Genomic DNA, 27,795 nt, shown 5'->3' with positions numbered 1-27,795 from the left:
CATCTGTTGTGCAATAGTCCACAGTCAGATTTGTAATGAAATGTTCTGTGTCTCCGGTCCTTTCAGACACCTTGCTGTCCCTCTGCCAGTAGGTGACTGTGTCTTCAGCCTCAGCTGGATGCTCCCCACCTACTTCCTGTTTGCAGTTACGTACGACGTCCTGCAGACTCTGGCGGACGTGGCTCATTACCTGCATTTCTACAGCAACAGTGAGGAAGCACACAGCCACAATCTGACTGGGAGTTTAACGGCAGCCAATCTGTCCGTCCTGCTCTGATCCTCAATCAGCCAGAAAACAGACGGACCAGTAGGAGTTGGAATTGCCAAAAATCAGATGCTTAGCAAGTGCTTTTATATTGTATTCACACTTATCAAGCTCTTGATACATTTTGAAAATGTCAAACATAGGCATTATTTGTTTTTGATGGAATGTTTTTGCACTCTTTTTTTCTTTGTTCACTTGCGGTGGCCTCGCTGCGCATGCAAACTGTAAAATGTTTTAGTTTTTCCAGTAGTCTGGAAACCACCACACAGCAGGGGCCAGATGTATGAACGAGGCATACGCACAAAAAAACATCAAGTGTCTCCACCTCATGCATAGTTCAGACCGAGTGTACCTTTAAGGTGTAGATCAGTGGTTCCCACTAGGGGTCACCAAAGCTTCACAGGGTTGTGATGCCTTCTTGAAAACTTTAAACAAAAACAAATATACACATTAGGCCTGTATCTCAGTATATTGTTCATTTCTGTGAAGTATTTTATAGTTTAGATTATTATTCAAGAATAAAATCAACATATATTCACAGAGCCTCCGATAAACAGCCTCCTGCTGCATCTGTAAAATACACAGTATGAACATGTGTCAAAGGAAGAAGCCTATTAGGGAGGTATGAGGTTTTTAAAAAAATTAGGGATGTCCCAATCAAGGTTTTTTAGATCCGATCAGAGTCATTTGATATGTTATTATATACCATCTGGAGGAAGTTTCTCTTCTGTTCTCTCTCTCTTTCACACACACACAGCAGAGCGGAGGGTAGAAACAGTCAGAGTTGATGATGGCTGTACTGTGTGAGAAAGCCGATACATCGGGACATCCCTAGTAAAAATACATGCAGGCATATTCACTTCCACAATGATTGAGACTTTTAAAACGGAACCACGTGTTCACACAGCTTTGTAAATGTGATGAAATGCAGTTTTACCCCTGAAGAGTTGAATGCGTCTGGTCCCTGCTGTTGTACAACGCTAAATATTCAAGTTTAATAAAATACTAGATAATAGACTATACAGCAGGTTCAATGCAGAACACTGTTTATAGAGAATACAAATTAGATTTAAATGAACTTGTATATTATGTATTATGCTCAATTATTATAAAAAACTCTATTTAACAACTGGGGAGGAGCCCCAGGGTCGGCCGGTGTTGAGTGTATTTGTCTCCACATCAGTATGCACACTGAAACACACAAAGTTAGACTGCAGGGTTCCCATGTATGTTCACAAGCCTAGTAAGCTTTGGTTCAAGTATGAAGTCTCAAGGTAGAAGATGACATAACACCCAATAGAGATGAAGAGGAGTTATAGCGAAGGCCCACAGAGCAGCACAGGTCTGTTACATTCCCGTATGGGGGAATATATTATGCATTTTATTTATTGGGGCTTGTTTTTTGCAGAATTGTAATGTTTCATCATAACCCATTAAGGGTATTGTTTGGGTTTTTTGATGTGGGGTTGTGTGAGGTACTTATCCAGTCTACAGTAGATGGTGGTTGGCACGGACAGGAGCAGCAACACAATGTATTCTAGCCACCTAAAAAATCCTCAACATCTCTTTAAAGGTGCAGTGTGTAACATTTAGGAGGATCTATTGTCAGAAATGGAATATTCATAGATGTGTTTTTATCAGTGTGTAATCAATATATATCCTGACTATAGGAAGAATTGTGTTTTTGTCTCCTTAGAATGAGACGTTTTTATCTGCAGGTGCCACGAGTTGCCTTCCATGGAGATGACCGCCATGTTCCTACAGTAGCCCAGAACAGACAAACTAAAAACTGGCTCTAGATAGGGCCTTTTTCACGACTTTCGCCGTCACTGTAGTTTCACCTACACTCTTCACAGCCTGTTCTCATTCTCAGGTTGTCAAATAAAGACGCGAGTGGTGTTCAGTCAGTTGCAATCTGCAACTTCCCGACTAGATGCTACAAAATTTTACGCGTGTGCCATATTAAGACTATTTTTACTACTTTACCTTGCCGTCAGACAGGAAACTGAAGCACAGTAATTTCACCTCACAGGAGGTAGGTATGTGGCTAAAATCCGTCTTGCTGCTGTCCACCGCAGTACATTGCTTATCTTCTGTGCTCGTACTCCTGTCTGCTGCTCAAAACTATGGGCTTGCTAACCGCCATCTACTACTTACTATGGATAAGTACCTCATACAACCCCTCTGTATATGATGACATTAATATGTAAGATATATACATAAAACTTCAGCAGTAGTAAAAATGACATACTGTTAAATAAACTATAATAAATAAAAGTTAACAGAGCATCAGTACCGTTTTAAAACCCAGGTGTAAATGCTGTTTCCCACAGTTGAGGCAACTCTAGAAACGGCTCTGCAGCCATCCATCACTCCCAGGCATTCTCTGTACGCTGAACACGCAATATCATCAGGGTTGGGATCAATGATCTTTAGCCCACTTTTGTTATGTTTTATTCTTATCTTTGTTTAGAATGCTCTCTTGTAAGATGTTCTCTTAAATTTGCAAAAATAAGATTTTGGTGGACACTGATGAAGCCAATGGGTACTAATAAAATCGTGGATATGAACAAAAATAAGGAGACATTTGTTTGTACGTTGCTTCCTGCATCAGGCCCAATGTCAACTGTAAGAAATATTCCTTTCTCTCTCACTTTACAAACGTGCACTGAGAATAAAGCGTGTCCCTGGTTCTGCTATCAGCACGAGGGAGGTTCAAGCTCTTTCAAGTCAATGTTTTATCTGTCTATAAAGCCTTTCTTTTTAGTGCTTTGACATGAATCAAACATGGAACCGTGACTGACTAACGCCACTGTCAGTCGGGCACCGACACTACACAGCATGTCTACACACACACAAATAAAAACTCAAAACTCTTATCAAAATATATTTTATTCTGGACTTTTGTTTCACTGATCTGAGTTAAATGATAACAGATCGATGCGATGCGAGTTGCAGAGAGAAAACAAACAGAACAGAAAGGCTTGGAGACCCCATGGGAGAGATGCTGCTAGGCTGACAAGGACGCTCTGTTGTGGCGGCACAGATAAAGGCTGACTCAGCGACTTTGACCACGTTTATCCAGACACACTGTGTGGCACAGACCTCAGGATGGCATGAACGTGTGTGAGATATTTTCATAACTGTTGACTCTAAATAGGAACACATGGAATCTCTGTAAGTCTATTAGTAGAAATGTCCAATTTATTCCAGGGGATACAGGAGAAAATAAAGTCCATCTGTGGTTGTACAAACATTTCTCAGAAGCAGCGGGGCTCTGGAGGCAGATGTAATGTTCGTGGTTGAATTAAGCTTCAACTTTAACAAGCTGAAATAAAATGTATAATACATGGTGATAACTTTATTTTTTGTCCGACTCATTTTGAGTGTGGAGGATTTCATTAGCCTTTCACTGGGTTCTAACATTACCGGAGAGAACAATGGTCCTTTGGCTCCGGAGGTTTAACTCAAGTATGGAATAATATCGGTGCCTCAATGGTGAGTGTGTGATGGGACATTTTAAGCACAGAAACAGATAATCCCCCTACCCATGTTTTATAGAGTGCCTCCCTACTTCCTAACTGAGCAGTGATCCTGCTGGTGAAGACAAAACAGCCAATCAGAAATCACCCACTTAACAGATTGAAGGAGCACACAGAGAACGTGAGGATGCAGAGACACAGATCAAGTGCTCAAGGGTGTGAGAACAGAGAGAATCTGAGAGAGGACAAAGAACCACACAAACTAATTTACTGAGCAGAGGATAAGCTTTTGTCTTTCCAATTAGTTTGGGTGATGATGGTTTATTAAATATAAAAAAAAAAAAATCAAGTTTTCTGCACTCAGAAGGTCCCATTGTGCACTGACAATGTAGGCACAAGTTTATTCAACCAATGAGATTGTATCTGCTTCCAGAGCAATTTTCTCCACAAAACATCTGCGACTCCCAACTGCAGCAATGAAAAAAGGGGAACCAGAAAAAGTCCCTAGTCTTGGCTCAATTGAAAAAAATTACAACTTTATTCAATTTAAAGACTTACGCTTTTTTTTTTTTTTTTTTTGGAATAGTCTTATGTGTAAGCCAAGAGGAGTTTCAGGAGAACGTCATTTCCCCAAAAATATTCAAGCAAAAGAAAAATTAAAACATTTCTTTATTCAAACATAGACACATTTAGTGGTAGATTTGCTCCTGGGAAAACTGCTCCTCCCCAGGCAAGGTGCCTTCATAATGACGGCTCAGCTCAGTAAGCCTTACATTACAGGGTCAACCTTTACCGTCTGCAATAGCATCAAAGTAACAAAAGAAAATCTTTAAAATTTATAGAACATGTAAATTAACACTGCCAATAAATCATCAATTCACATTTGTTTCTCAAATCTACAAAGAAATTACAAAAATGTAACTTGAAATTTGTCTTTAAAAGAGTATAAAATGTCTCGTCAGAATAAAATGTGAGCAGGAGTTTGATGGAGGAGGACCCAGAATGGAGCTGAGGGCAGCTGTAAATACACTGCCGGTACAGCTCGGCTTTTTCTGTTTCACTGCTTTAGTTCACCAAGGCTGTCATGTTGTGGGTCTTTTTAAGTCTGGTTTGTTTGTCCTTTTTCACTTCCAATGGGTTCTAAACAACACAAATGTAGATATCCCCACACATTATGACAAGTATCTGGTAATAAAAACAGTCCAGATATTGCTCTAATGTTTTTGGACTTGATTCTGAACCCGTTTACCAGGGATCAGCAAGTAAGACTGAACTGGCTGCGTCTCCAGCCATGAGACTGTAGTTTGTAGTAGTTTTGTGATTTATGTCTGAAGGGGAAAACATACAGAATGCAAGGCCTGTCTTTCTCTTCCTATGTGAAGGCAGTCTGTTGACAGTCCCACTGAAGCCAGAGCAATGTGCTCGCTTGTGTTTTAAAAGAGTAAAAAGATAGCAGAAGACTGAACGTGAGTTACAGAGTGTGAGCTGCTGTGAAACGACTGCGTTATTGTTTGAATGAAACCTTCAACAGAGCAGAGCCAAAGAACACAGTGGACAAAGTTAGCAAAGTGGCTAATCTGAATGACAAAGACCAAACTTTGGTCCAAATAGAATTTAAAATTCCTCAGTGGTCCTGGCATTTGTCCTGTTCAGTCTTTACACGGCAGTTAGGAGACGGAAACATAAAGAGGCGACCTCAGACCGCTACGGCTTAACTGAGCCAGGCTGGGTCTGAAATCTCTCCCTATATGGTGCACTATGTACGTTTATCTCAGTGTGAAATGTGTACACACACAAACACACACACACACATATATATTAGGGCTACACGGTACAGTAAAAACGTCATATTGCGATGAACTCAACAGATATTGTAATGTGATTTACGGTTACTGTGTGAAGGATCAGTTTAATTCTCACTGGAAAAGTATTAAAAGCGTGACGATGTGCAGCTTATCGAGGTCTGCACCAAACTAAATGTTTGACCAGGTCGTCACTGCAGCACTTCATTATGATGCTGTTTGTCATATTTTACCTTTTATTGCACTTGGCCATATTGTGATTGCATAATATTTTGATTCATTGTGCAGCCCTAATATATAAAGCGCTCAACAGTCCCACTCTCTGATAGCAACACTACACTGCTGATGCAACACAACAGTCCCAACATCTGAATGTAGAGTGGACAATTTCATGTCTAACATACAGGGTCCGCAGGGTCTTACAAATTCTAACATCCGATGATCTGAATGCCTGAAAATGATTTAAAGTTACCTACAAAGTCACATTTTTCAGTTGCGCCTTTAAACTAGTTTAACTTTAACAACCACAAAACCAAACTGCCGTCGAACCAATACTGACTTTCCTTTGTACCTTTTTTGCCAGCATGGATGTAAAATAGGTCTTAATAACAATGTACAGACATACTGAGAGACAATTCAATTGCAGTGATACGGAAACTGAATTGTGATATCAGTGTGAAAATGAAACCCTATCTCAGAAATAAAAGAGCCTTCTATATTTTATAGTTTCTGTCTAATTAAGTCTGTTTCTAGTATGGTGACTTACATGAAATTGTGTTTTGATTGTATCGTTACATCCCTAATTCATAAAGGACTTAAAGTCTGCAGAACCCTGTATATCGAAAAGGGAGTGGGGGGGGTGATTCCAGACAGTTTGACTGTCTTGTAATGCTGCGTTCACGTCAACGCTGTTCAGATTTTTGGGCAAAACACTCCCAGATGTACATACCAGAATAATGCTCTACCATGAATGCAGTAGCAGAGCTCAGCTGGGCAGTCTGTAACATCTGACCTTTTCCTGTTTCCTTTGGCTCTACTCTCGGAGGTCGAACTCACTCGCGTCTTTTAGGCAGAAAGCTTCCACCTCTGACAATCTGTAAAAACTGGGGCAGTTAGCTTTGATGGTTTGAGGCCTTTGAGTGTGAATGAAATTACTGTAGATGATAAGAGTTACCTCACTGAAGCCTTCATCAGCATTGTACAGGAGGACACTATGCATAGTGCACCTCAGGTATTGAACTGCTGGCAGAGTACAGTCTGTAATCAGAGTGCAACCTGTTGCTTCACCTACCACTCAGAACAGCCCCGAACATTCAGACAAGTGGAAGTTGGCTTCTTGCCATTTCTTTTAAACTGCTATGGCCAAAGAGTCCAGAGAAGTGTGGGTAAACCATCTAGATCAAATAGTGCAGAGGAGCTGTTTTTAAAGCATCTAGATGTGCATCATGTGTGGCAGGCGGATGTACGGGGGAGTCCAGAGTCCGTCCTCTGGAGAAGGCGACACATTACTGACTGCATTCTGACCCACTGACAACGGCAGAAAGCACTACTGAAACACGTGAGAGAAAGAAAGCCTTTAGGTTTGCCACATTGAGACACTCTCTTGGTGTGTGTATGTGTGCCTGTGTGTGTGTGTGTGTGTGTGTGTGTGTGTATGATCTTCTCCAATTCATAAAACTCTGACCTGGCCAGCCCCTGCCCCCCCCCCCCCAAAGATTAAAAAATATAAAAACATTGAAACAAGAGATCTGAAATTTAAAAAAACTAAGTGCCATCCTATTTTATGGTGGAGAAGTTGATATGTCTGCACAATGAGATCCAACTAGTAACAAAGATCAACACTTTTTTCATTGTTTTTCATTTTGATGATGATGAGCATGGTTTAAAGATCAAAAAAGCAAAATAGCTTCCAAATTTTGGTACATATACGCATCTGGAACTTTTTTTTGTCTATCAGTTTTTTCTTTTTTTCACTGCGTCCCTTCTGCATCTCTGTAAGAGTCTGCACAGATAGAGAGGGGCGCGTCCGTCCGCCCGTTTGTCCGTCCATCTGTTTATCCCTGTGTCTGGACCTGCTGTGTCGGGTGCTTGCTTCCTGTTCCTGTTTCCTGCTTCCTGTCTGTCGGTGGGCGGGGCCGTAGTCGTAAGCGTGAGCAGTACGCAGGGCAGGCAGGGACAGTCATTTGGCTATGTACACATTCATGGTCGGTCCATGGCTTCCAACAAACAGCAGCACTATTTCCGAAGGTCTAGTACACACACCTGGGACAGAAGAGGGAGGAGATGGATCACAATCACAGCTACACACCAGCAGACATGCATCCAGACAGCCCCAGGTAGACTTACAGATCCATCTGACGCGCTGGCTCCCACTTTGTCCCCTGCTGCATTCCAGCAAACCTCGAAGATTCCCCCCGTCCCTCTGTAACTGTGGACTAAAGCGCCCGTCTGCGGCACAACACATAGAAGCAGAGAGTGAGGGGAGATAACAGGCAAAACATTCTTTTATGGAAACTCCATTTTCCTTTCTGCTCTATTGTCACCAATAGTGTCCATAAAAGCACAGAGTGCAGCAGGAGGCTAAAAACAGCAGTGATTGATTTCTTTGGCCACTCGGGGGCAGCAGTTGTCTGTCTGTCCACCGACTTTGGTTCTGCCTGCTGCTGGAAACTGAGTTGCAGGCAAAACCAGAACAGTGAGCTAAATGATGCCAAATGCTCAACAGAGGTGAACTGTAAGGTCGGGTGTCACCGTGAGCAACCATTTACACATTGGAGCCATTGTTAATATGAAGTATTGATGGGTGCAGCTTTAAAGAACTCTCTCTCCACTCTGTCACCAGCTGCTTACAAATAAATGTACAGGCACACACCATAACAAAATGAAAAGCTGAGATCAGTCAAATGACTTATGTGTTTCCTACCTGTGTATTCCAGATGTGCACACATTTGTCAAAGGAGCCGCTGGCCAGATGCCGACCATCGGGGCTGAAAGCCACGCTGTACACCGGCTCCTGGTGTTTAGTCAGCGTGTGGATGCAGATGCCTCTCTCCACATCCCAAAGACGAACTGTGGAGTCAAACGACGCACTGTGGAGGTAGGAGACAGACACACGGGGTTATAGAGGAGCTGATCAGGACACTGTGTTCGCTCTTAAAACAAGAGACAGATGTTTTATTAACTTGAAGGCAGAAATGGTAAAGACTGTATGGTGAAAACTAGGGCTGCACAATTTTGGCCACAATTATAATCATGATTAATTACAGTACTATTATGCTGTTGCACTAATACTGTGCATTAGGGCTGAGGGATATGGTAACATTTTCCAACCAGCCACTGTCTTTTATTTTAATTTATTAAAAAAATATATATTATTTGTATTATTATTATTATTATTATTATTATTATTATTGTTATAAGTATGCGTGCTGAGTGAGCACTCCCTAACCCCTGGGGGGATGAGTGCAGAGTTTGTGCAACAAGCTAGTTTTAACAAAATAAACTGACCAAAAGTCAAGAAAGGAAAAACACATATTCTTCATTAAACAGAAACTACAACCGTACAGCTTCTAAATTCAACTTTCTCTCTTATACTGAACTAAGACCTTGAAAATATTGTGGCTCTCTGCACTGTCGCTACCCTCGCTCCTCTACCCACTTCATGCCTCCCCTCTCCTCGGTCCCCATCTTCTTCTTGTCTTGTTTGGAGCCTCTCTGAATCACTGTATAACTGTATTTCTTGTCATCAAACTAGTTGAAATAAACTCTTTTACTGCACTAAGATGTGAAAATACACGTCACTGAGTGGCTCTCTTTCTTTGGAAGGAGACCATTAAATTAGCAAAATAAAATGACAAAAATCACCCCAAAAAACAACAGGTGATGTATTCAATCAACCCTACTGCGCATTACGTCAAAATAAAAAGACAACTTGTGTTTCCCCAGTTAAATGCTTTTAATGTGAAGCATCATTAACACAGCACTTTATCCCAGAATAAAAGTATGCAGAATGCAGGCTGTGTGTGCACAGCGGCATGACAGCCCACTAAAAGCGTAACCAGAGCGTCTCGATCACCCGTGGTGGCTGGCTGTTAGTTTAGGAAGCGTTTCATTTGATATGCAGCAGTGTACACATTGTAAACATAATTTATTGTGCAGCCCTAGTTAAAACCAAAATGTGTTTTTTTTTAGTCCAGCTCACAAACAAAATACTGTAAAACAGTGCTCCATTTACCTCACATTATTTCTGATATTTGGTCATTAGATGCTAGAAACAGGCTAGAAGTTTGAGAAGAGACAGTCCAGGTCACAGTCACTAAATCCAATTTATCAGCAGGAAAACTAGCCAGTAAGCTAATTGAGTAAAGCAAATGAAGTCAACATTGAAGTACAAACTGCTACACACACAGCTTATACTACACTCATTTATTGTGTACAGCAAGCTCAAAGGCCAGAGTAGGCTCCTTCTCGGGTATCTAACTAGCATACTGATGTTGTATGTCATAACACATGCAGACGCTCACCTGGCTAGCATGAGGTTAGCACTAGGATTGTTGGTTCCAGGGCCAGTGGGACTCCATTTAATGGTGTAGATTTCTTTACTGTGGGCCTGCAGGTCATGGACACACGAGTCCTGCTTCATACTCCAAATCTGAAACAACACAGAACCCCAAAGTAAAAAAACTTTATCCTTGATAAACTGTCAAACTGTAAGTGCATTACTTACAAAGTGTCACCTGGTCCTACTTCCTAAGACCATTCAAGCAACACAAAGTTTTGGCTTTTTACAGAGCAGCAAAATGTTGGGATAGCATCTTTAAATGACATCAAGAGCACTTCTACCAAGTGTACGGGCCAGTGAGATAGACTTTAAATAATCTCCAGTCATCATGAACACATCAGAACTTTCTTTATGGCTCTGCACTGTCAGCCCAAGGGTAGCAGCAATAGTGATATTAATGGCACAAGGTGTCCAATATTTCAGTGTCGGCTCCCAGCTCACCTTCAACGTCATGTCGTCTGAGCAGGAGGCTAGCAGGTTCCCTGTGGGATCCCACTTGATTGCATTTACTTCATTCTGAAGAGGAAGAAGAGAGGGATGAAGGGGCGTCTGCTTTCAACAAGGACGCCGTTTAAAATGAAGGTCTAACTGAATGCAAAGAAAAGGGCTAAACTGATGTTGATGTCATTTGTTATTTAATGCTTGTAATAAATACCCTCAGATCTCCTGTGGGTGCTTTGAAAACAAACCACTTACTGTGTGTCCCTGGAATGTTTTAATGGGTCTGTCCTGTCCCAGTTTACAGACGTGGATACACATGTCTGTACTACAGGAGGCAAACGTGTTGTTGCTCTGCCAATCCACATCTAGTGCTGGAGCTGTGGGAGGTAGGAAGATGGATGTTAGCAGGATCAAAAATATACTGTAAGACATTACATCAAAAGGTCAAACTCTGTCACAAAGACAGATGCTGTCCTACCTGAATGGAAGGGAAACTGTTGTTTGGCTTCTCCTGTGTGGGCATCCCATATGATTGTTGTCTGGCAGGACACATGTACATGTACGGTTAATGATCAGAGGATACATGATGATCAATATGTTGACAAAATGATTTAGTGAACATCCTGCTTCACCTTGTCTACTCCTGCACTGAGGATAAAATTGCCTTTTTTGTTCCACTTTAGGGCAAAGATGGGACCTTTGTGTTGGCCGAGTGTACTGGCCAGGTTTCCTGTGGAGGAGAGCACACAGACAGGGAACAAAATCTGTAAGTATCAAATGTGGAATAAGGCTCTTAATAACACAACACAAAAAATACACTGCAAACCCAATGGCGGGATGAGAACATGCCTCTAGGTGGCAGTGTTGATCAAGGTTCAACAACACCATGTGGCAGAAATACCACAGCACAATCAATACTTAGCACTTAGTAATATAAACGTCTTCTATACAGATATTTGTATATTAAGAACAATCATTTGAAAACGTTTCCCTAAATCTGTAATAATGCAGGGTTTCCTTCACACTCATGTTGAATGAATTAAAGTCATCTCACCATCCTTTGTCCATATTCTGGCAAAGCCGTCATAGGAGCCTGTGGCTAACAGTGTGCCCTCGCTCTGTCCGAGAGAAAGAGAAATAAAGATTAAGAGAGTGTGTGTGTCAAGGCCAGTTTGGAGTTGCAGTATTTTTCTCACACAGTCTAGGCTGAATGAATATTCAGCTGCTAATAGAGGAGAGGCCTGTGTTTTCCATCAGCATGGACGCTTTCCAGGAATTTTTTGCCTCTGCCCTTGGCTCAGGTTTACAATCTGTTGGCTGAACTGAAGGAAAATTCCACTCTCTGATACCCTTCCACTGTTAACAGTTATGTTCGGAGTGCTCTGGGAGTTCCTCTGTGATTAGGTGTTTGTTGTAATTTGCCTTATTGGTATACACCAATAAAGCAGATGAAAAAATATAGATAAAACCATTAAAACTTTGACTGTAAAGTATCATGGAAAATTCAGAAATATTTCTACCACACACACAACTTTGACCTGCTCCCATATTGTGAATTGATGTACCCATACAGGGTGACACGTGTTACATCAAGTGTGTTAGCGTGCTTACATTCCAGTCTAGTGAGGTGACATCTTTGTTGCTGGGGACATCCTGTCCTCCCTCTCGTATGCAGTGTCTCAGGACCAGCTGTGTGGAGCTGCTCGTGCTGTTCTCACTCAGATTCCAGATACGAGCTGTTGAATCACCAGACCTGAGACACATGGACATGTTTCTGATGGTCATACTGGGCCTACTAGTTGTTAGACTGTGGCCACATAAACCACTTTCCCCTTTAAAGTCATTTGTCAGCAAGTCTCTCCATTATTTCAAATTGATTTTAACAGTTGTTTAATGTGACGTTGCCATTTTTCAGCCCCATTATACGGTAGCTGGGCATAGGTTGAAATATCAAGAAATCTGACCCAAAATTATTTCAAATGTAAAATTGAAACATGTGCAAAACTTTAAGCGACTTGTTTCCACCTTTAATTACCTTGTAATCATAATTTATACAACTGAAATGCATAAAACAACACAATCTCATATTATCACACAAAGATTGGCCAGTATCATATGCATGTGTATATAAATATTCAGTATTAATAAACAAGCCAACAGCGCTCTGTACAGCATGCAGTGTCTCTCCTGCCAGCTGCTGACAGCTGAAGAGCCGATCCCACAGCACGGTAGAGGAGATGCTGTTACACATCTGTTTAAGCAGGAGTTTAGCCCGCCAGAGTCAAAAAAACATTCACTCTGCTCCTTAAAAAAGACTGGCGTAAACTCTGTAAACAGACTGAAAGTAAAAAAAAATATATGATGCACTGATTAATTCATTGACAGATAATGAACCACAATTAATTGTTAGAAATACCAAGCCAGTTGCTTCCTATCACCTCTCCACCAGGACAGTCCTAATAAAGAAAGGCATGAAACCCCAACTAACACATAAGCATTTAAGTACTGTTCACTTGTGTGAGTTATAGAGCAAGAGAGAGAGAGAGAGAGAGAATAGTAGGACTAACCCCGATGCCAGCAGATCGCTGACTGGGTTCCAGGCACAGATGAAGACCTCTGATTCGTGGCCCCTCAAGACCATGGCCTTGTTCTGGGGAATCTCCACATCTCCGTCCACCTCCATCAGGTCTGCGTGGTTGTCTGAGCACACACAGCGAGATGGCAGCATGAGTATAAAGGTATATTTCATTTCTAACATGTATTATAGAATATTTTTGTCAAACTGCTACTCTCAAGGTCAAAAATGACCTTTCATCCATAATGAAAGTGCTGCTTATTGCAGGTAGCGAACCTTCCCTGCACGTCCTTTCCTATTTGTAAACACATTACTCACTAGCTAAGGCGTGGGCTCCGTTCTCCTCCCCGTTGGCAGTATTCTCTCCATTCTTGGCATTGCCAGCGATGCTGCCTCCGGTGGCTGATGTTGGTGCTGAAGCGGCAGCCTGCTGCTGGGCCATTTTGTCCCGGTAGGCCTGCTGCCTCGTCTGAACAACGTCAGGCATCACCGCATCAATAAGGGACAGAGACTCTATGGGCCGCCCATCAAATAATGTGCCGTCCTACAGAGTGGCAGAAATAACCAGTTAGAGAGGAGACACAGGAGAGGAGAGCACAGTTTGTATTATCTTGTTAGTGTCCCACCTCATTGATGCTGACTTCAGCCTCAACGTACTGCAGGCCCTTCTGGATGATGCTGATGAGGGCAGCAGGGGGAACCAGAGCACCATTTATGTTGGACTGGCTGATGTGGCTCTCTATACCAAATGTAAATGCTGAGTGGGAGAACCCTGCAGAGGAAGAGAGGGAAGATATTTTGAACATTGAAAGGCAATGAATCACAGGAAAGAATATTTCCCTCAAATTATTATTAACACAACATAATTTATTAAAGGGTATACACATTTTGTGTTTTACCTACTGCCATAAAAGTATATTTCTTCTTACACACTACTGCATATATTCTTTTCAATTCAGGTTCTGGAGGTTACAACAGAGATTGTTTGTATTGCAACCTCTGGCTACAACTGCCACCCAGCATACTAACTGAACTGAATTCCCACCATCAGACATCAGTGTTTTCACAACAAAAAAATGCCATTAGCACATCCATATAATGAAGTACAGTGTGTGTTTATATCAGTTATAGCATTGTCCAACGCTCATGATGATTCTAATTTGTAAATGGAAGATGATGGGAATGTCCTTTTTAAACCCAACTTAGCTTTAACACGTTTATTACATTCACAAAATAGATTCCAAATACTTCAACAGTCATGTTCAGCCAGTACTTTTGAACTTATCAAAAGCAATTTCACCACATCTGCACCAGCTGAGCTCAGACCCTCCATTTATGAAAAATGCACAACATGATAACATGGATGGACCACAACCAAGGCCTGTACTCCACAGCCGATAAATCAGCTTATACAATCACATATCTCTCACAGACTGCTGATTGCACATAGCTTTTTATCTGCACCTCTTAGGTGTTTGAATGAAAGCTGGGACAGCAATACCACCATGGAAGGATTTTCTGATCATCACATAGGCCATCTGTGTCTTCTTACCAAATATATTATGTAATAAATATAATACGGGTCAGGAAGGTAAGTTACAGACAGCACAATTTTCAGTGATACACAGCAGCTGCAATGAGTGTCTTCTGCAGTGATATGGGGGGTTTGGTTTACATAGCCAACCACAGTTAAAGGTTACTGTCATACCAACAGAGCTCCTCACACAAAGGGCAGGAAGCTGTTATTAATGTATAGTTAGCCATACTTGTAGACTGAATTCACTCCTAATGTGCCGGTCAGCACTTTGCATGGCAGCAACTCTTTGTAAAGCCTTCAGCAATGTTCTTGGGGTAACGGTTCTGTATATATAAATGCAGTCTATTTACCATCTGATTTAGTGGTGGATGACTGGCCATTACTCTGTCCCACTGTATGGTTCATTCTGACTGAGTGGAAAGAACTGTACACACACTGCAGACACACTGTGCTGTTCATACAGCTCTACATGTATATACAACTCTGCACTACACTGTGGTGAAAACACAATGTGTGTAGGTCAGCATGTGCTATGAAAGGCACAAACCAACATGCATTTTTCAGGTGCCTGTTAGGTGCTACACCAATATTACAAGCATATTAAAGTGAGTTAGTGATAATATGTTCTTACATTTTATTTATTTATTACATTTTAGACATGATGGAAACAAGGAGTTGAGAGAATACCTGACTCCTGTAGGTATCTGTAGACCAGGAAGTTGACCTCATCACTGCTAATGCTCATCTTTATTCCTGTTACACCATGAGGTCAGCACGCACACACCTAGCCTGGAAAACAGAGAGATTCATCAGTGAAGGGAAACATCATTAAATCATTAACATCGCTACAGCTCAATGCACATGATACATGCACACAATAATATAAATAATGTGACAGCAGTACAGTATAAATTCAATTCAAAACTAAAATTATTATGGAAATGGAAGCTGTTGAACTGTTGAACTAGTATATGCCAAAGTCTAGTCTAGTTTAAGGTCTACTAAAATGTGTGCAATTATAAAAATACAACATTTTAGTTCTTACTTTTTAAAAGGCTCATATTTAATGGTCTTCAGATAGAGCAGTTAGTTATATAGTAAATGGCAAAACATTTAAACCTGCTCAAACTTTTGCTGGAATGCCATCCCGCAAGGAACTGTATTGGCCAGTCAAATACGAACAAGCACACACTCTTGGTCGATTACTTTGTAATGTGAACTCTTTATTTCTACTGTTGCCTCACAATCATCACAACAAAAGATAAAAAGAGCACTGCCATGGTAATTTTCCAGAGCAGTAAAATCCTGTCTCAGAACATTAATAACCCCTTTGCAGTGTTTCTGTTAAACTGGACTTCGACGATCATATTGCATCTCACTAGTACCTGAAGCAACAAAGTCCCTTTAAGTAAATCAGTTTCTGTCTTAATGCCTGCAAGTAAAGTTTTTTTTTTTACAGTTCTATCCGATTCCAATTCCTGAATTTGATATATGTCGATACTGATGTTGGCCACATTACAAGTCAGCCTACACCACGTTGTTTCAAGGCTAAAATAAACTAAGAACATATTAAGTTAGCCATATCTAGTTAACTCAGTTGCAGACTTGTGTTATGTTAAGGTGGGTTCATGGTTCAACACAAGCTCCGCCTGTACGTCTAACAAAAACAAAAAAAAAATGTTTTTGTCTATGGGCTTATGTCATTATCCAGCATTATTAGGTTACATATTTATCATAAAAACATCAGATTATGGAAGCTGGATTGGTGGGGTCAGTCCTATATCTGATGAGGGCGCCAGCATCGACATCCAATACCAATGTTAGATTGGATCGCTCCAAGTCTTTCTTTTACTGGGTTTTTTTGTTTCACTATCTTAAAGTAGGGTATTAGGCAGGCGGGTTGTCCACTAATCAGAAGGTTGGCAGTTTCGATCCCTGGATCCTCCTGCTGCGTGTATCAAAGTGTCCTTGAGCAAGATACTATACCCCAACTTCCTCCAATGCTTTGCATTGGTGTGTGAATGTGGATTAGTTTCTGCTTGTGATGGCCTTTGCCATCAGTGCATGAATGTGTGTGAATGGGTGAATGTGGCACGTAGTGTACAGTGCTTTGAGTGGTTGGAAGAATATAAAGGCGCTATGAAGTCCATTTAACATTCAAAGTGTGCTTTCTCAGTCCCAACCCGATTCTCACTCATAAATCACTGACCTCCAAATCATTGAATGCACTAAATTGGGTACCAATCCACTACAAACTACTTAACTGAAAAATACAAGGGGACAGATATCACCAGGACTGGAACACTGGACAGGACTCCTGTGGTAGGACCTGTTTGGTTTGTGCAGCCAAGCACATGTCAGGGGATCATGATTCATTTTGCTTTTGTCTGTGACTTTATGAACTAAGACGGTTGGGAACCACAACTTTAAAAGCTCACTGAGAGGCAGAGAGCCGGTTCCAAATACGGACCAGCTCAAAGCCCATTTCCCCTGAGAATAATCAGCCATGTAATGCCTGGAGCTCAGTGTCTGCAGCCCCCTCTCCCAAGAGAAGGAGACTTTCTGTGCATTTAATGGCATTTAAGTGGATAAAACACTCTCCGGGGTACTGTGAGCGCTGGGTTGCATTTCATTTCCCAGGATGTTAGACTTTCGTCGTCTGGCACAGCAAAACATTTAGTATGACCTGTGGCCTTTGCCCTGCAGAATGTCACACTCAGGGGACCAGAAAGTAGTCAGGATCGGACTGTGTTAACATTAATAGGTATTAATGATCTTCAGACAAACTAACACGATAAACAAACTATATTTTCTTCAGGAAACTGTGATCAACATTTTTCAACATTTTGTTAGTTACAGCCCTACTAAAGTAACTCCGGAGACCACGGACAATTGCTGCTCATCTGTGTAGTCAACCAACACCACCACCACCACCACCACCACCACCACCACCAACAACAACAACAACAACAACAACAGCAGCAGCAGCAGCAGCAGCAGCAGCCACCAGACTCAGAGCCAGTTGCATCACCTAGACAAGAGAATAAGCTGCCATTGCTGAGGCTGTTGAGAGATCTGTGCATGACCCACGAGACGGGCAAGAACTCTGTGGTCAAGACAGCAGAAGAGGAGTTGATACTGGCTCACCGATACTTATCTGTGTCTCTAGTGAGAGACAATTGTGTTTTCCATAGACATCTGTAAGCCAGCGGGTTGTTGTGAGGGTCAGATATACAGAAAGTAGACAAACTACAACAACGCGCCTTAGATGAGGATTTCAGCTCACAATTACAAACACTGTGACACAAGTAGCTCAGTGCTGACTGGCAAGATTTCATGATGTTCAAATGAGTCGTCAACCGCCCCATGAAACACCAGCATTGCTGACATACTGTACTCTTAATTAGGCCATTATTAAACCAGAAGCAGCTGTCGGGCTGCTTTCACTTCCAATTTACAGAGGTTCCACACTGCAAACAGTTCAGCTGCATATTAGCTTTAAAGCATACCACACACCAGCCAGTTAGTGTGTGTTGATGACAGAAATGTATGACAGCCACTGTTGAAAATACTGCAGCAGGGTGAAAATAAACTCCAATAAACTTCTGTCCAGTGCCAGTTCATTAAGACAGACTTGACTGGCTCTGAATCTAGAGATCTCTAGTTATCCCTCAATAGAAATAAATACACCGTGACCAGACACATGCAAACTGTTATGCAATGCAGTGAAACTCAGGAAATTATTTTTGAGGCTGTAGCTTATGATGTGTATTAGAGAGCAGTACTGTGTGTTATATATCTTTGAATCGCCTTGAATAAGTGGGAATGATATCAGTAATAATCATTCAAAAGATATGCCCAATTAAAAATCATGACAAACAATGACCATAGAGTTGAATCAACACACATAAATACATTTGAAAGAAGTGTTTGTGCAGGGTGGTTTCGATTGTTCTGTAAACTCCACTTCAATACTGCCTTAATGCCACACGTGGCTTAGAGCCAATGTTCAACATCCTGACATCTGACCAAATTCAACTCCAAATGAGAAACTGAAACAAATGACATAATTACAGCTGAGTTGTCAACTGTCTGAGGCAGGGTGGGGCAGAAATTCTCTACATCACCACTGAGACTTGATCTAAACTTGATAGTGTTCCTCTTAACCTCACTGTATGTGAGGGGAAAACAGCCAAGAAAAAGTCTCAGTGAGTCGTTTTTTGGACTTACGGAAATGCTATTTCTTGCATTTTGTTTTTTCTTTCATGTTATATCTGCTTTTCACATTAAAAAATCACTATCTATGAATCAGGGATTGCATCTGACCAACTCAAAAGGTAGAAAGGATCAGATGTCTGGTGCTTATAAATCACCCAATTACAATTATGTAAGCAACCATTTCCACACTACACTGACATGCAACATTATGTCCATTGCTTTACACCGTGTCTACACAGCCTGCATAGCAATAGAACATTTACACACAATGTGAGCTGTTACCCACCCTGTAGCCAGGATTTCTACTGAATTTAAGCTTCCCCTGGCATAGTACAATATAAAGTACCTATAATATATGGAGCGATCTGGCACCTAAAACAAGTCGTCTAGTCTCTTGTTCAACCTTAAAACCTATGTTTGTACATTTATTTCTGATAGCGATTGTGCATGAGGGCATTAGTTTTTGTTTGTAAAAATAATGAGAATGATGACAATTGGTTTGAGTTCTCTGGTTATGTGAGGGGAGGTGCAGTGTAAGCTGCAGTTCTTTTTTGATCCTAGAACTGGGGGTGCCAAATTCAGTTTTTTTTTATTTTTTTATTTGACAGATAATAGCTTTAAATGAGCAATTACTAAAACCTTTGTATGTAATATTTGTCCCATGTTTGACTGCTATCAGCCTATTGGGAATAACATGGCATTCACCAATGTCTGTGGCCAATGTTTATCTGTTGTGTCACATCTATTGTGTGCTGGTTAAAGGTTGTATTGGTTATTTGATGTGCTCCATGCAGCAGTACGGACAGTGAGTGGCTCTTAAGCTCAGCGTCTCACATCTTGGATGAAAAGAGAAATAAACTGAGCTGCAACAAGGTGTTTAACTTTGTAGATTTCTTTGTTTCCCTGGCACAAAGGGTGAATAATCAGAACAAAAATTCGGCACTGGCATCAGCCAGTTGTTATTTCAGTTCGGTATTGAGTGCTACCCTGCACAGTCAGAGGAAACTATACAAAGTGATTCTCTCAACCACCCCATGAAACACTAGACATTAGTAGAGACAGATTTCTGATGTCATGGTCTGTGGTGGTGGGCACAGATTACATTCAGACGGCAGAGCATCCAAACACAACAGCAGCTAATTTGATCAATACACTTCAAACAAGATGGGAGGCAGAGTAAAGAGTAAAGTAAAATCACCTGCTGTTGTGTTCGGTTGAAATGAAAACCTGCAGACTGTTGAGTCACAGGTCACTAAGAGCCTCTGCTCAAATCCCATCTGACAGCAGCACTGCCCGGGGAGGACCACAGGTTTGTAAACAGAAAGCTGCAGTTCCCTCCACCACATCCCACTGCAGTGGCGCTGTGGAGCCACCATCTGCAGCCAGCATCATCTGTGTTGACAGTGTGGGAGAACAGAAGGGGGATGGTAGAGGAGAAGGGAATCTCTGTCTCTGCATTCTTCCCTCCGCTCCCTCTCTCTCTCTCTCTCTCTCTCTCTCTACCCTTGTGACTGCTGCCAGTGGCAAACTGGCCTGTACAGTAAATCTTAAATCAAGTCACAGCTCAGAGAGAGAGGGAGAAACAATCAATCAACACCAAAGGAAAACCAGGACATGACAATTAAATACATGCAGCATACAACCCGTTACCTAACCATGGCGTGTTACTGACAAAGACTGAATTCATATTGATGAGAGTGATGGAGGCTCTGTCCCTCACAATATGAAATCAATATCACTAAGTAAATCATATTTGTCTTGGGTTATCAGCCGGCATACATAATTCATTAAGTCTAACAGAGGCTAATGAAACATCCAATCAAAGGCTTTAGCTCACTCAGAGAGGTGTGATAGAACTGTAACAACACCTCATCTAATATAACTTGCTGTCACAACACATTTACCTTTCTCTACATCAAATGTTATGCTTAGCATTTTTTCTTTGTTAGCAAGAAAGCAGATGTGATAACATGATAAAGCATGTTATCGCAATAAAGCTGGATGCCACTTTTTCTTTGATGATGAGGGGTGTAAGAAAATATTGATACAATATGTGATATTTAGTTTTGTGATATTGTATCGATTCCTAAACCCACAATCGGTAGACAGCAGTGCTGTGGTAGTATGTGATTGGTAATTTTATTTTAAATAACACTAAGGCATTTCTTATGTTCTTAATGTTAAGATCAACTGTTACCATTATGTTAATGGAACAGTCTACATGTTTGAAAGGGCCTCTTTAAATGGCAGGTGCATGCCCTGAAACTCAGCTAGAGTTTCAACTGCCACTGCATCGTGTGTTCTTTTGTCTCTCCCAGTCTGTGATGATAATATCCACCATGTAGGTTTCATGTTCTCTGAAGGTTTTACTGCATCAGTACATAAGGCTGTGGTGGCTGCTGCAGTGAGTCTACTCTGCAGGTGGAAATGGGGCTCATTCCTATTTAAAGGATCTGTCTGAGACCTGACGGTTTGGGTCTATTTTCAGAAAGTAGCAGAGAGAAATTCAGGCAGCGGGGGATGGGATGGTTTAGGGCTGATATTTTTCATAGTCTCTCACTCTAAAATGCATCCAATTGTCCTGTCCCCAGTTAGAGTCACACATGAAAAATAGATTCTCACTTACACTGCTGCCACAACCAGGCACAATACGCTCTGAACAAAAGCCAGAGATGGTTTATACCGTCAGCCTGCAGCAATCCACAGCTATGGCTATAAACCTGACAAAAGAACCGCAAATGTGCAAAATGGGGAACTGTGCTACGGAAGTATACCTATGGTTACACCAACCTTGTTACTCATTTAAGAAAGTAGTGTGGTTCAAGGGAAACTCCACAGCTTTTACACATCAAAGTCTGGTTACAGGGAAGTCCTACAGCATTTGTTACAAGTTGTAGTTTACATCCATGTCTGTCTAGACACGTTGAATGTATGTAGTGAAGACTTTGAAGGATTTTCAGAAAACATAGATTTTTTGGCAAAATGGCAGTTATCAATATGGACCGCAATAACAATATATATCATGACATAACACATTTTCTGTAAATTCCATAAATAAATAGTTTATATAAAATGACCACATGGAAATCTTATTACATTTTCAATTATATACTTAATATATAAAATCTACAAATAGAATATACTTATATTTGATTATTTTTCTACTTTTATTTAGAACCTTTGTGCAAATTTGCAATTAGGCATGTAACAAAATATACAATAATAACGTCTCAGTGTCTCCCACATAAGACTGTCCTTGGGCAAGCCACACAGGTATAACATCCAGCAACCCATTTAAGAATTTAAACACAGACAGGGACAGACACAGAGAGAGAAAAGCGTATCTGGTATTCAGATACAGTGGATGTTTTACAACAATGGACTGAGTAAAGAGAGTGGTCCTTGGGGCCAAATCAATAAAAAAAAAACCTAGACTGGACTATGAAGCCCCTTTCGGGAAGGAACAGAGACTGTTGCTTTCTGAAGCGACTCAGATCCTTCAGTGTGTGCAACAGGTTCCTGCAGATCTTCTATTGGTAGGTAGGAAGGTCAGGTGATCAGGTTGGACACCAATTTAGTATCCGACCAAATGTGAAATCTGGTCACAACAATCCACAATAACCATGATAATGACATATCTAATGGCAATACGCGATTGGCAAGCTACTGCCATAACCACATGTGACAGCACATCACGTCATGTTTACAATTTGTCTTTTAAGACAGGAAAGACTCCCAGAGTGGCGAGGCTGAAGAGATGTGACACAGCAGAAACGCATATTGCTGCTCAATATCCGTCAGCCCATTACCCCACAAGAAAAAAGACATTTGTGTGAAATGTTGCCATAATTAGCATATGAATCCATGTTTGTGAGGTCACTGTGATCTTGACCTTAGACCATCAAATTCTTATCAGTTCATCATTGAGTCCAAGTGAACATTTGTGCCAAATTTGAAGAAATTCTCTCAAGGCCTTCTTGAGATACAGCATAAAGTTCTTGACATGAATGGGACCGATTGATGGATCGACAACCCAAAAACTTGATGCAATAAATGTCCTTCAGTGATATCACTTTATTGCGGGTATACCCATAACTTCGCTCTGTGTGCCAGTGCTCCTAGTAGCTGTATACCAGCTCCTCATTTACAGTGGCTCTCGATTCCACTCAAACTTTACTGATGCACAATATTTTACTAGTTTACAGTTATACTTTATAATACACAGTGGATTCCAATGTACGTAGGAACATGTGTGTGTGTGGTATCTAAAATTATAATTAAATGATAAACAATAGTGAGCCACTATAAACTAACATAAACCAATACAAACTGTGACATTGACATAAATTAGCCTTAGCATGCTTCAGTAAGCAGTTAGTTTGTCAACTTAAGTTTACTCAGCGCAATATTAATGGGAAAAAACTGTCAGTAATCCAAAACAGCTGAACAACATTCCTTATGGTAAATACAAATGTATACTTGCTCATGCATGCATACAGTGTTCATTTCTTGGCAGTCCCGAGTGGAATAACTATCTAGACTATGCAAGAACAATGATAAAAGGACCCCTTGCTGAGTCGTCTTGCCCAATGCCCGACAATCTTTCTTCATCTCCCTGGCTCATAACTTGTGGGAATTCAATACAAGTGTATTAGCAGATGAACTCTTCAGGAATCTAGCTCTTAGCTAGCACTAAAAAGTGAGATACTGATTTTGTTTGGTATTTTCAGTAGGGTTAGGGTTATACAAAAATTATAAAAACTTTACAATTTACAGATCTAAGCTTTAATGCTAACTGCAGCAACGTAAGTTAAGGCTTTTAATTCCACTGTGCAGTTGTGTAAGGTGCAATGACAACAGAAATTAACTCCAATCTGCATGTGGCTCCCCTCCCCCTCTCCAGGGTTACCGATCTGCTGACAGATTGCATTGGCAAGCCTAGCTCTGCCTCACATGGCCTATGTGAGGTCAGCAAGGCTAGCTGTCTGTTGGTGACAGATGGTAGCATGTAGGCCTTGCCAACTAGCCTCGCTTGATGGGCAGTTAAACCTGCTCTAGGCCCCTCATCTCCATCCGAATGCAGCAGGTCAGCGAGGGCCACTGAATCAGTGGTGGTGATCTCGCTGTGAGCCGCTGCGCTGGCTCGGATTAGAAGGCCTCGCCTAAATCAGAATCCCAATCACTCCAAGAATCTCTTTAAAAGGTCGAATCACATATCAGGAACAAGTCATAGCTTACCGCTTACTTTGCAATTCTTATAGCGGGACTGGACACCACACTGCATGCTAGCCCAACAGGTGTGAGTGGACATGCCCTGCAAAGTAAAACCATTCTGGTACAGAGGTATACCAGTTAACACTATGGGTGAGATATGTTGCTTTGCAGTCATTGAGCTCAAAAAACCCAAAAGAACTACAAAACTGGTAAATACGTAATGACGTAAATCCCCTAAGCAACAGCTGAGCAAGAACATTGTCACTCATTTTAATTAGTTAGATTTCATAAGTTTGGAGTGATTTTTGATTCGATCAGAGCAACATGAGAGATGAGAATCCCACCTAATAGATGCAGAATGTATTCCTTACAGAGTTTCTACAGGTTTACACTTTGATGACATCCGTGATTAAAGCATTGTTTTCAGTTGTTTAGCAGGTTTTACGGTAGTAAGCTGGTAATCCACATACCCTTACCTAACTAACATCTATTTCCAGTAACAGGCTGAGGAAGTGGAAGCAGTGTGACAGACAAACAGGATGAGCCAATCTATTGACAGCTGGGGGTATTAGGCGATCGTGGGTAGGTGTGAGTGAGTCTTGGCATTACCTGTGTAAGCACCAAATGACCTGTCAGTGCAGCACGCTGCTGTGATACAGAGCATAAAGGCTTAAAATTACCCTTGATGCAGCAAATGTCTGAGTAATGTGCATGCTCTATAAAGCTTCACAGCTCCCTCGTTTTGTAAATAACTGACAGGTGTAGAGGTTGGTTGGGATATATGCAAAAATAGATCAACTAAGGCTTCAGTGCCTTTATAAAACTGTTCTCAGTACTGCCCATTCAGTTTTATTTCTTTCACAGATTACTGAAATGGACATATAATTGGCTCCTATGAGCTTATTGTTTTAGAAAACTACTGCCCCTCGAACTGAGCATCCAAATAAGGTTATGCTAGAACAGTGGGCAACTAATATCGATTTTCAGTGGCCGATGTATGAAGATGTATTAGAGTTATAGTACGGAGCTCTAAACTAAATTATTCACCCCCTTCCCAAAACTCACAAAGGGGAGAGCTCACATGTTTCGCAGCAAAGCTACCTGCAGATGTGTCTGCTCACGTTTTTTTTTCAACAGCATTGTAAACGCAGGCATGTGCCGATGCCGATTATCTCAATGCCCTGATTAATTGACCCACAGACTGATTGAACAGTGAACTCAGTAACTGCAAGAAGTTTGTTTAAAACGAGTGATTTGAATGAATTTTGAGCATCTTAACAATCATACATATTTCTTCTTCAGCAACAGATTTTTTTTGACAAATTCAGTGTTTTCTTCTCATTGTCGCTTGGCCATTGTTCTATTACACAATTGATTTGAACCAAATGCTGAGATAAAGGCCTACTGTGTACAAGAAGGCTTCGTGACCCCCCATAAAGCTTTGGCAACCCCCTAGCAGGAGGTCCCAATACCCAGTTTGGGAACCACTAGTTACTGACTTTGGCTGGAAAGTTAAAAAAGAGTTAAAAAAAAAAATAAAAACCCAACTACTAAATAAATAGTAATGTCCAATGTGTGTAGGACTACTATGAAAAAAGAGCTAGACTTGTATTTGTTTAAAGGCCTAGTCACACCAGAAAGGGCTGCATTTTATCCACACATCTTCATGCTAGAATGTGATGTAGTGACTACTTGCAAGGTTAGTTGGTAAAGTACTGTAGCTGGAGAGCCACTACTATACAGTCACGGTAGCTCACCCAGCTTCCTTCTACTTTCTATGAGCTGGGCACTTTGAACATATTATCACATTATAATTAAATGATGTACAATGTTGAGAACACACACTTTATACGAGAAACATATTTCATACAATCAAATCCTGTCTCATGACTGTCTCCAAACCATGATTTATAATTCAGTATCCTTGCCAGAGATGTGGACAAATAGGAAAATAGAGCAGTGGCAAACCTTATCTCACCCAGGCTTTATCTCTATTTAACCATACTAAAAAAGGACTGAAAAGGTTTCAAGCGTCAGGGTTAACAAGGGACAAGCCCTATGCAAAAGGTGTGGAATTATTGGCTTCCTTTAGGACACACTAGAGGAGAAGCATCTGAAATATTTGTGGTATATTTTGAGAATGGGGGCACACTCTGGGAGAGGCGTAGCGTACACGCTAATTTCTAGGCAAACTGCTGCACTGAATCAATACAGAGGGCTGAATCGTTTTAAAACAAAGACTTCTTTCTTCTCCTCTCAGCCTTGTGGGAGCAACACAGTTTTCCACACAACTGCATCAATAAAAAATACAAAACACATCCTAAAATCAGAGGCCATGTTTTCTAATGACTTCTGGCAATTCGGGAGAGATCTGACATCCTGCCAACTTTCTCCTAAAATCAGTATGTGAAAATACTAGGAGTCAGTGTGAAATTAAAGACAAAGTTGGGGGTGAAAGGTTTCTGCAGGGCACAAACAAATTGGGGTTGTTGTTAGTTTTAAACTCCTGGCCTAAATAGCTCTGATTCTACGTCAGCTCAGTATAGAGCACTCCAAAACACCAGCTGCACAAAAACAACTCTTGGGGATAAAAACACACCAACAGAGAGAATAAATGCACCCGTCTGTTACACACTATTTCCTGTGCTATATGCAAAATGACTTGGTTCTTGGTTTGCACAAGTTCACATAGGCTATTTATGTAGCACACACACACCGATGACAGAAGATCTACAGTGCTGAGTTAAGGCATCACGAATGAAATAAACCAGCTGAGCTGAGGGCTCTACAGTGAGGAAAACAAAGCCTTCCAATAAGGCTGACCTGACATCAACACAGCTAGTCGCCAAAATGGGTGGCAGCAGCAGCATAGCTGTCACAGCAGAGCATCTTGGTTCAATCAGACAACCAAATGAACAATGCCAGTAATTCGGGCAGAAAGTGACCATCGCCATGGAGACTGGCAGCTTCTACAGGTCCTATCCTGCAGTGTACATTGTGCACTGCTGGGTAGAGTTGACAGGAAATCTGCTGGATTCTTCAACAGTCCAAAACAGGAAGAGTGCGCTGTTCTTCCAGTGGAAACAGAACTAAAGCCTTCAAACTTTCTGGCAATCACAGATGGTTAGAGGAGCAAAAGTTCCTTCCTACATGGATGTTCTCCTCAGTAAAATAAGACAATGAGCAGTGTGAACGTCCTCATGTGGCATTTACAGCATTGCCACTCTTTTTAAGAAATCATTTTCCATGCGTTTTCCTGACGATACAGGACAGCAGTTGCTCACAAAAGGTCAGCATTTATGGACACTCAGTGTTAGTTTGCTTTCCACTGTTCTCATCACAGCCAACAAAGCAGATTGTACTACCAACAGTTGAGTTTCAAACTAAATACATAGGCGATCTGAGTGTGGGGCAAAAACACATTCATTTTTTAGGACAACAGATTATTTCCAGGATAACAAATTTGGTCATTTTAATCAATTTCCAGGTGTTTCCTTGACTGGAAAACTAGTCTCTAAATCTCAAGGTTTTCCAGGATGTGTGGGAACTCTGCGTTTAGTGAATTATTTTAGTTTGCTTGAATTTTTTTGCAGTGTGAAGAAAAACCCACACCATCCTGTCCTGAATCCCAAACATGGTTACATGACTGTGATGTCCCAAGTTTAAGGACCCAGGACCAATAAAGACAAAGATATAGGTT

General features: G+C 41.2%; 2 protein-coding genes across 7 annotated transcripts in view; one reads left to right on the top strand and one right to left on the bottom strand.

Annotated features, from left to right (window-relative positions):
• The window catches only part of si:ch211-51h4.2 (uncharacterized), an 86,557-nt gene extending 83,553 nt beyond the window's left edge, over positions 1–3,004 (top strand). For all 3 annotated transcript variants that reach the window (XM_051377810.1, XM_051377811.1, XM_051377809.1), the window contains one exon: positions 67–3,004. In XM_051377810.1, coding sequence (XP_051233770.1) covers positions 67–277 — 211 coding nt within the window. In that variant the 3' untranslated portion in view covers positions 278–3,004. The remainder of the gene's footprint in view (positions 1–66) is intronic.
• Positions 3,005–3,139: 135 nt separating this feature from the next.
• Positions 3,140–27,795, bottom strand: part of tbl1xr1a (TBL1X/Y related 1a) — a 38,890-nt gene continuing 14,234 nt past the window's right edge. For 3 of the 4 annotated variants that reach the window (XM_051377822.1, XM_051377821.1, XM_051377824.1), the window contains 14 exons: positions 15,351–15,452; positions 13,753–13,898; positions 13,445–13,670; positions 13,119–13,251; positions 12,163–12,304; positions 11,606–11,669; positions 11,184–11,281; positions 11,030–11,090; positions 10,807–10,928; positions 10,552–10,626; positions 10,073–10,200; positions 8,473–8,638; positions 7,896–7,997; positions 3,140–7,811 (listed from right to left, as the gene is read on the bottom strand). In XM_051377822.1, coding sequence (XP_051233782.1) covers positions 7,785–7,811; positions 7,896–7,997; positions 8,473–8,638; positions 10,073–10,200; positions 10,552–10,626; positions 10,807–10,928; positions 11,030–11,090; positions 11,184–11,281; positions 11,606–11,669; positions 12,163–12,304; positions 13,119–13,251; positions 13,445–13,670; positions 13,753–13,898; positions 15,351–15,408 — 1,548 coding nt within the window. In that variant the 5' untranslated portion in view covers positions 15,409–15,452 and the 3' untranslated portion in view covers positions 3,140–7,784. Of the gene's footprint in view, positions 7,812–7,895; positions 7,998–8,472; positions 8,639–10,072; positions 10,201–10,551; positions 10,627–10,806; positions 10,929–11,029; positions 11,091–11,183; positions 11,282–11,605; positions 11,670–12,162; positions 12,305–13,118; positions 13,252–13,444; positions 13,671–13,752; positions 13,899–15,350; positions 15,453–20,079; positions 20,274–27,795 lie in introns of all 4 variants that reach the window. The other variant, XM_051377823.1, reaches the window with a different exon arrangement.

The sequence above is a fragment of the Dicentrarchus labrax genome, unplaced genomic scaffold (assembly GCF_905237075.1).
Source record: "Dicentrarchus labrax unplaced genomic scaffold, dlabrax2021, whole genome shotgun sequence".
Taxonomy (NCBI): Eukaryota; Metazoa; Chordata; class Actinopteri; family Moronidae; genus Dicentrarchus; species Dicentrarchus labrax.
The sequence above is the reverse complement of the archived record's forward strand: the minus strand, read 5'-3'. Positions and strand labels throughout refer to the sequence as shown.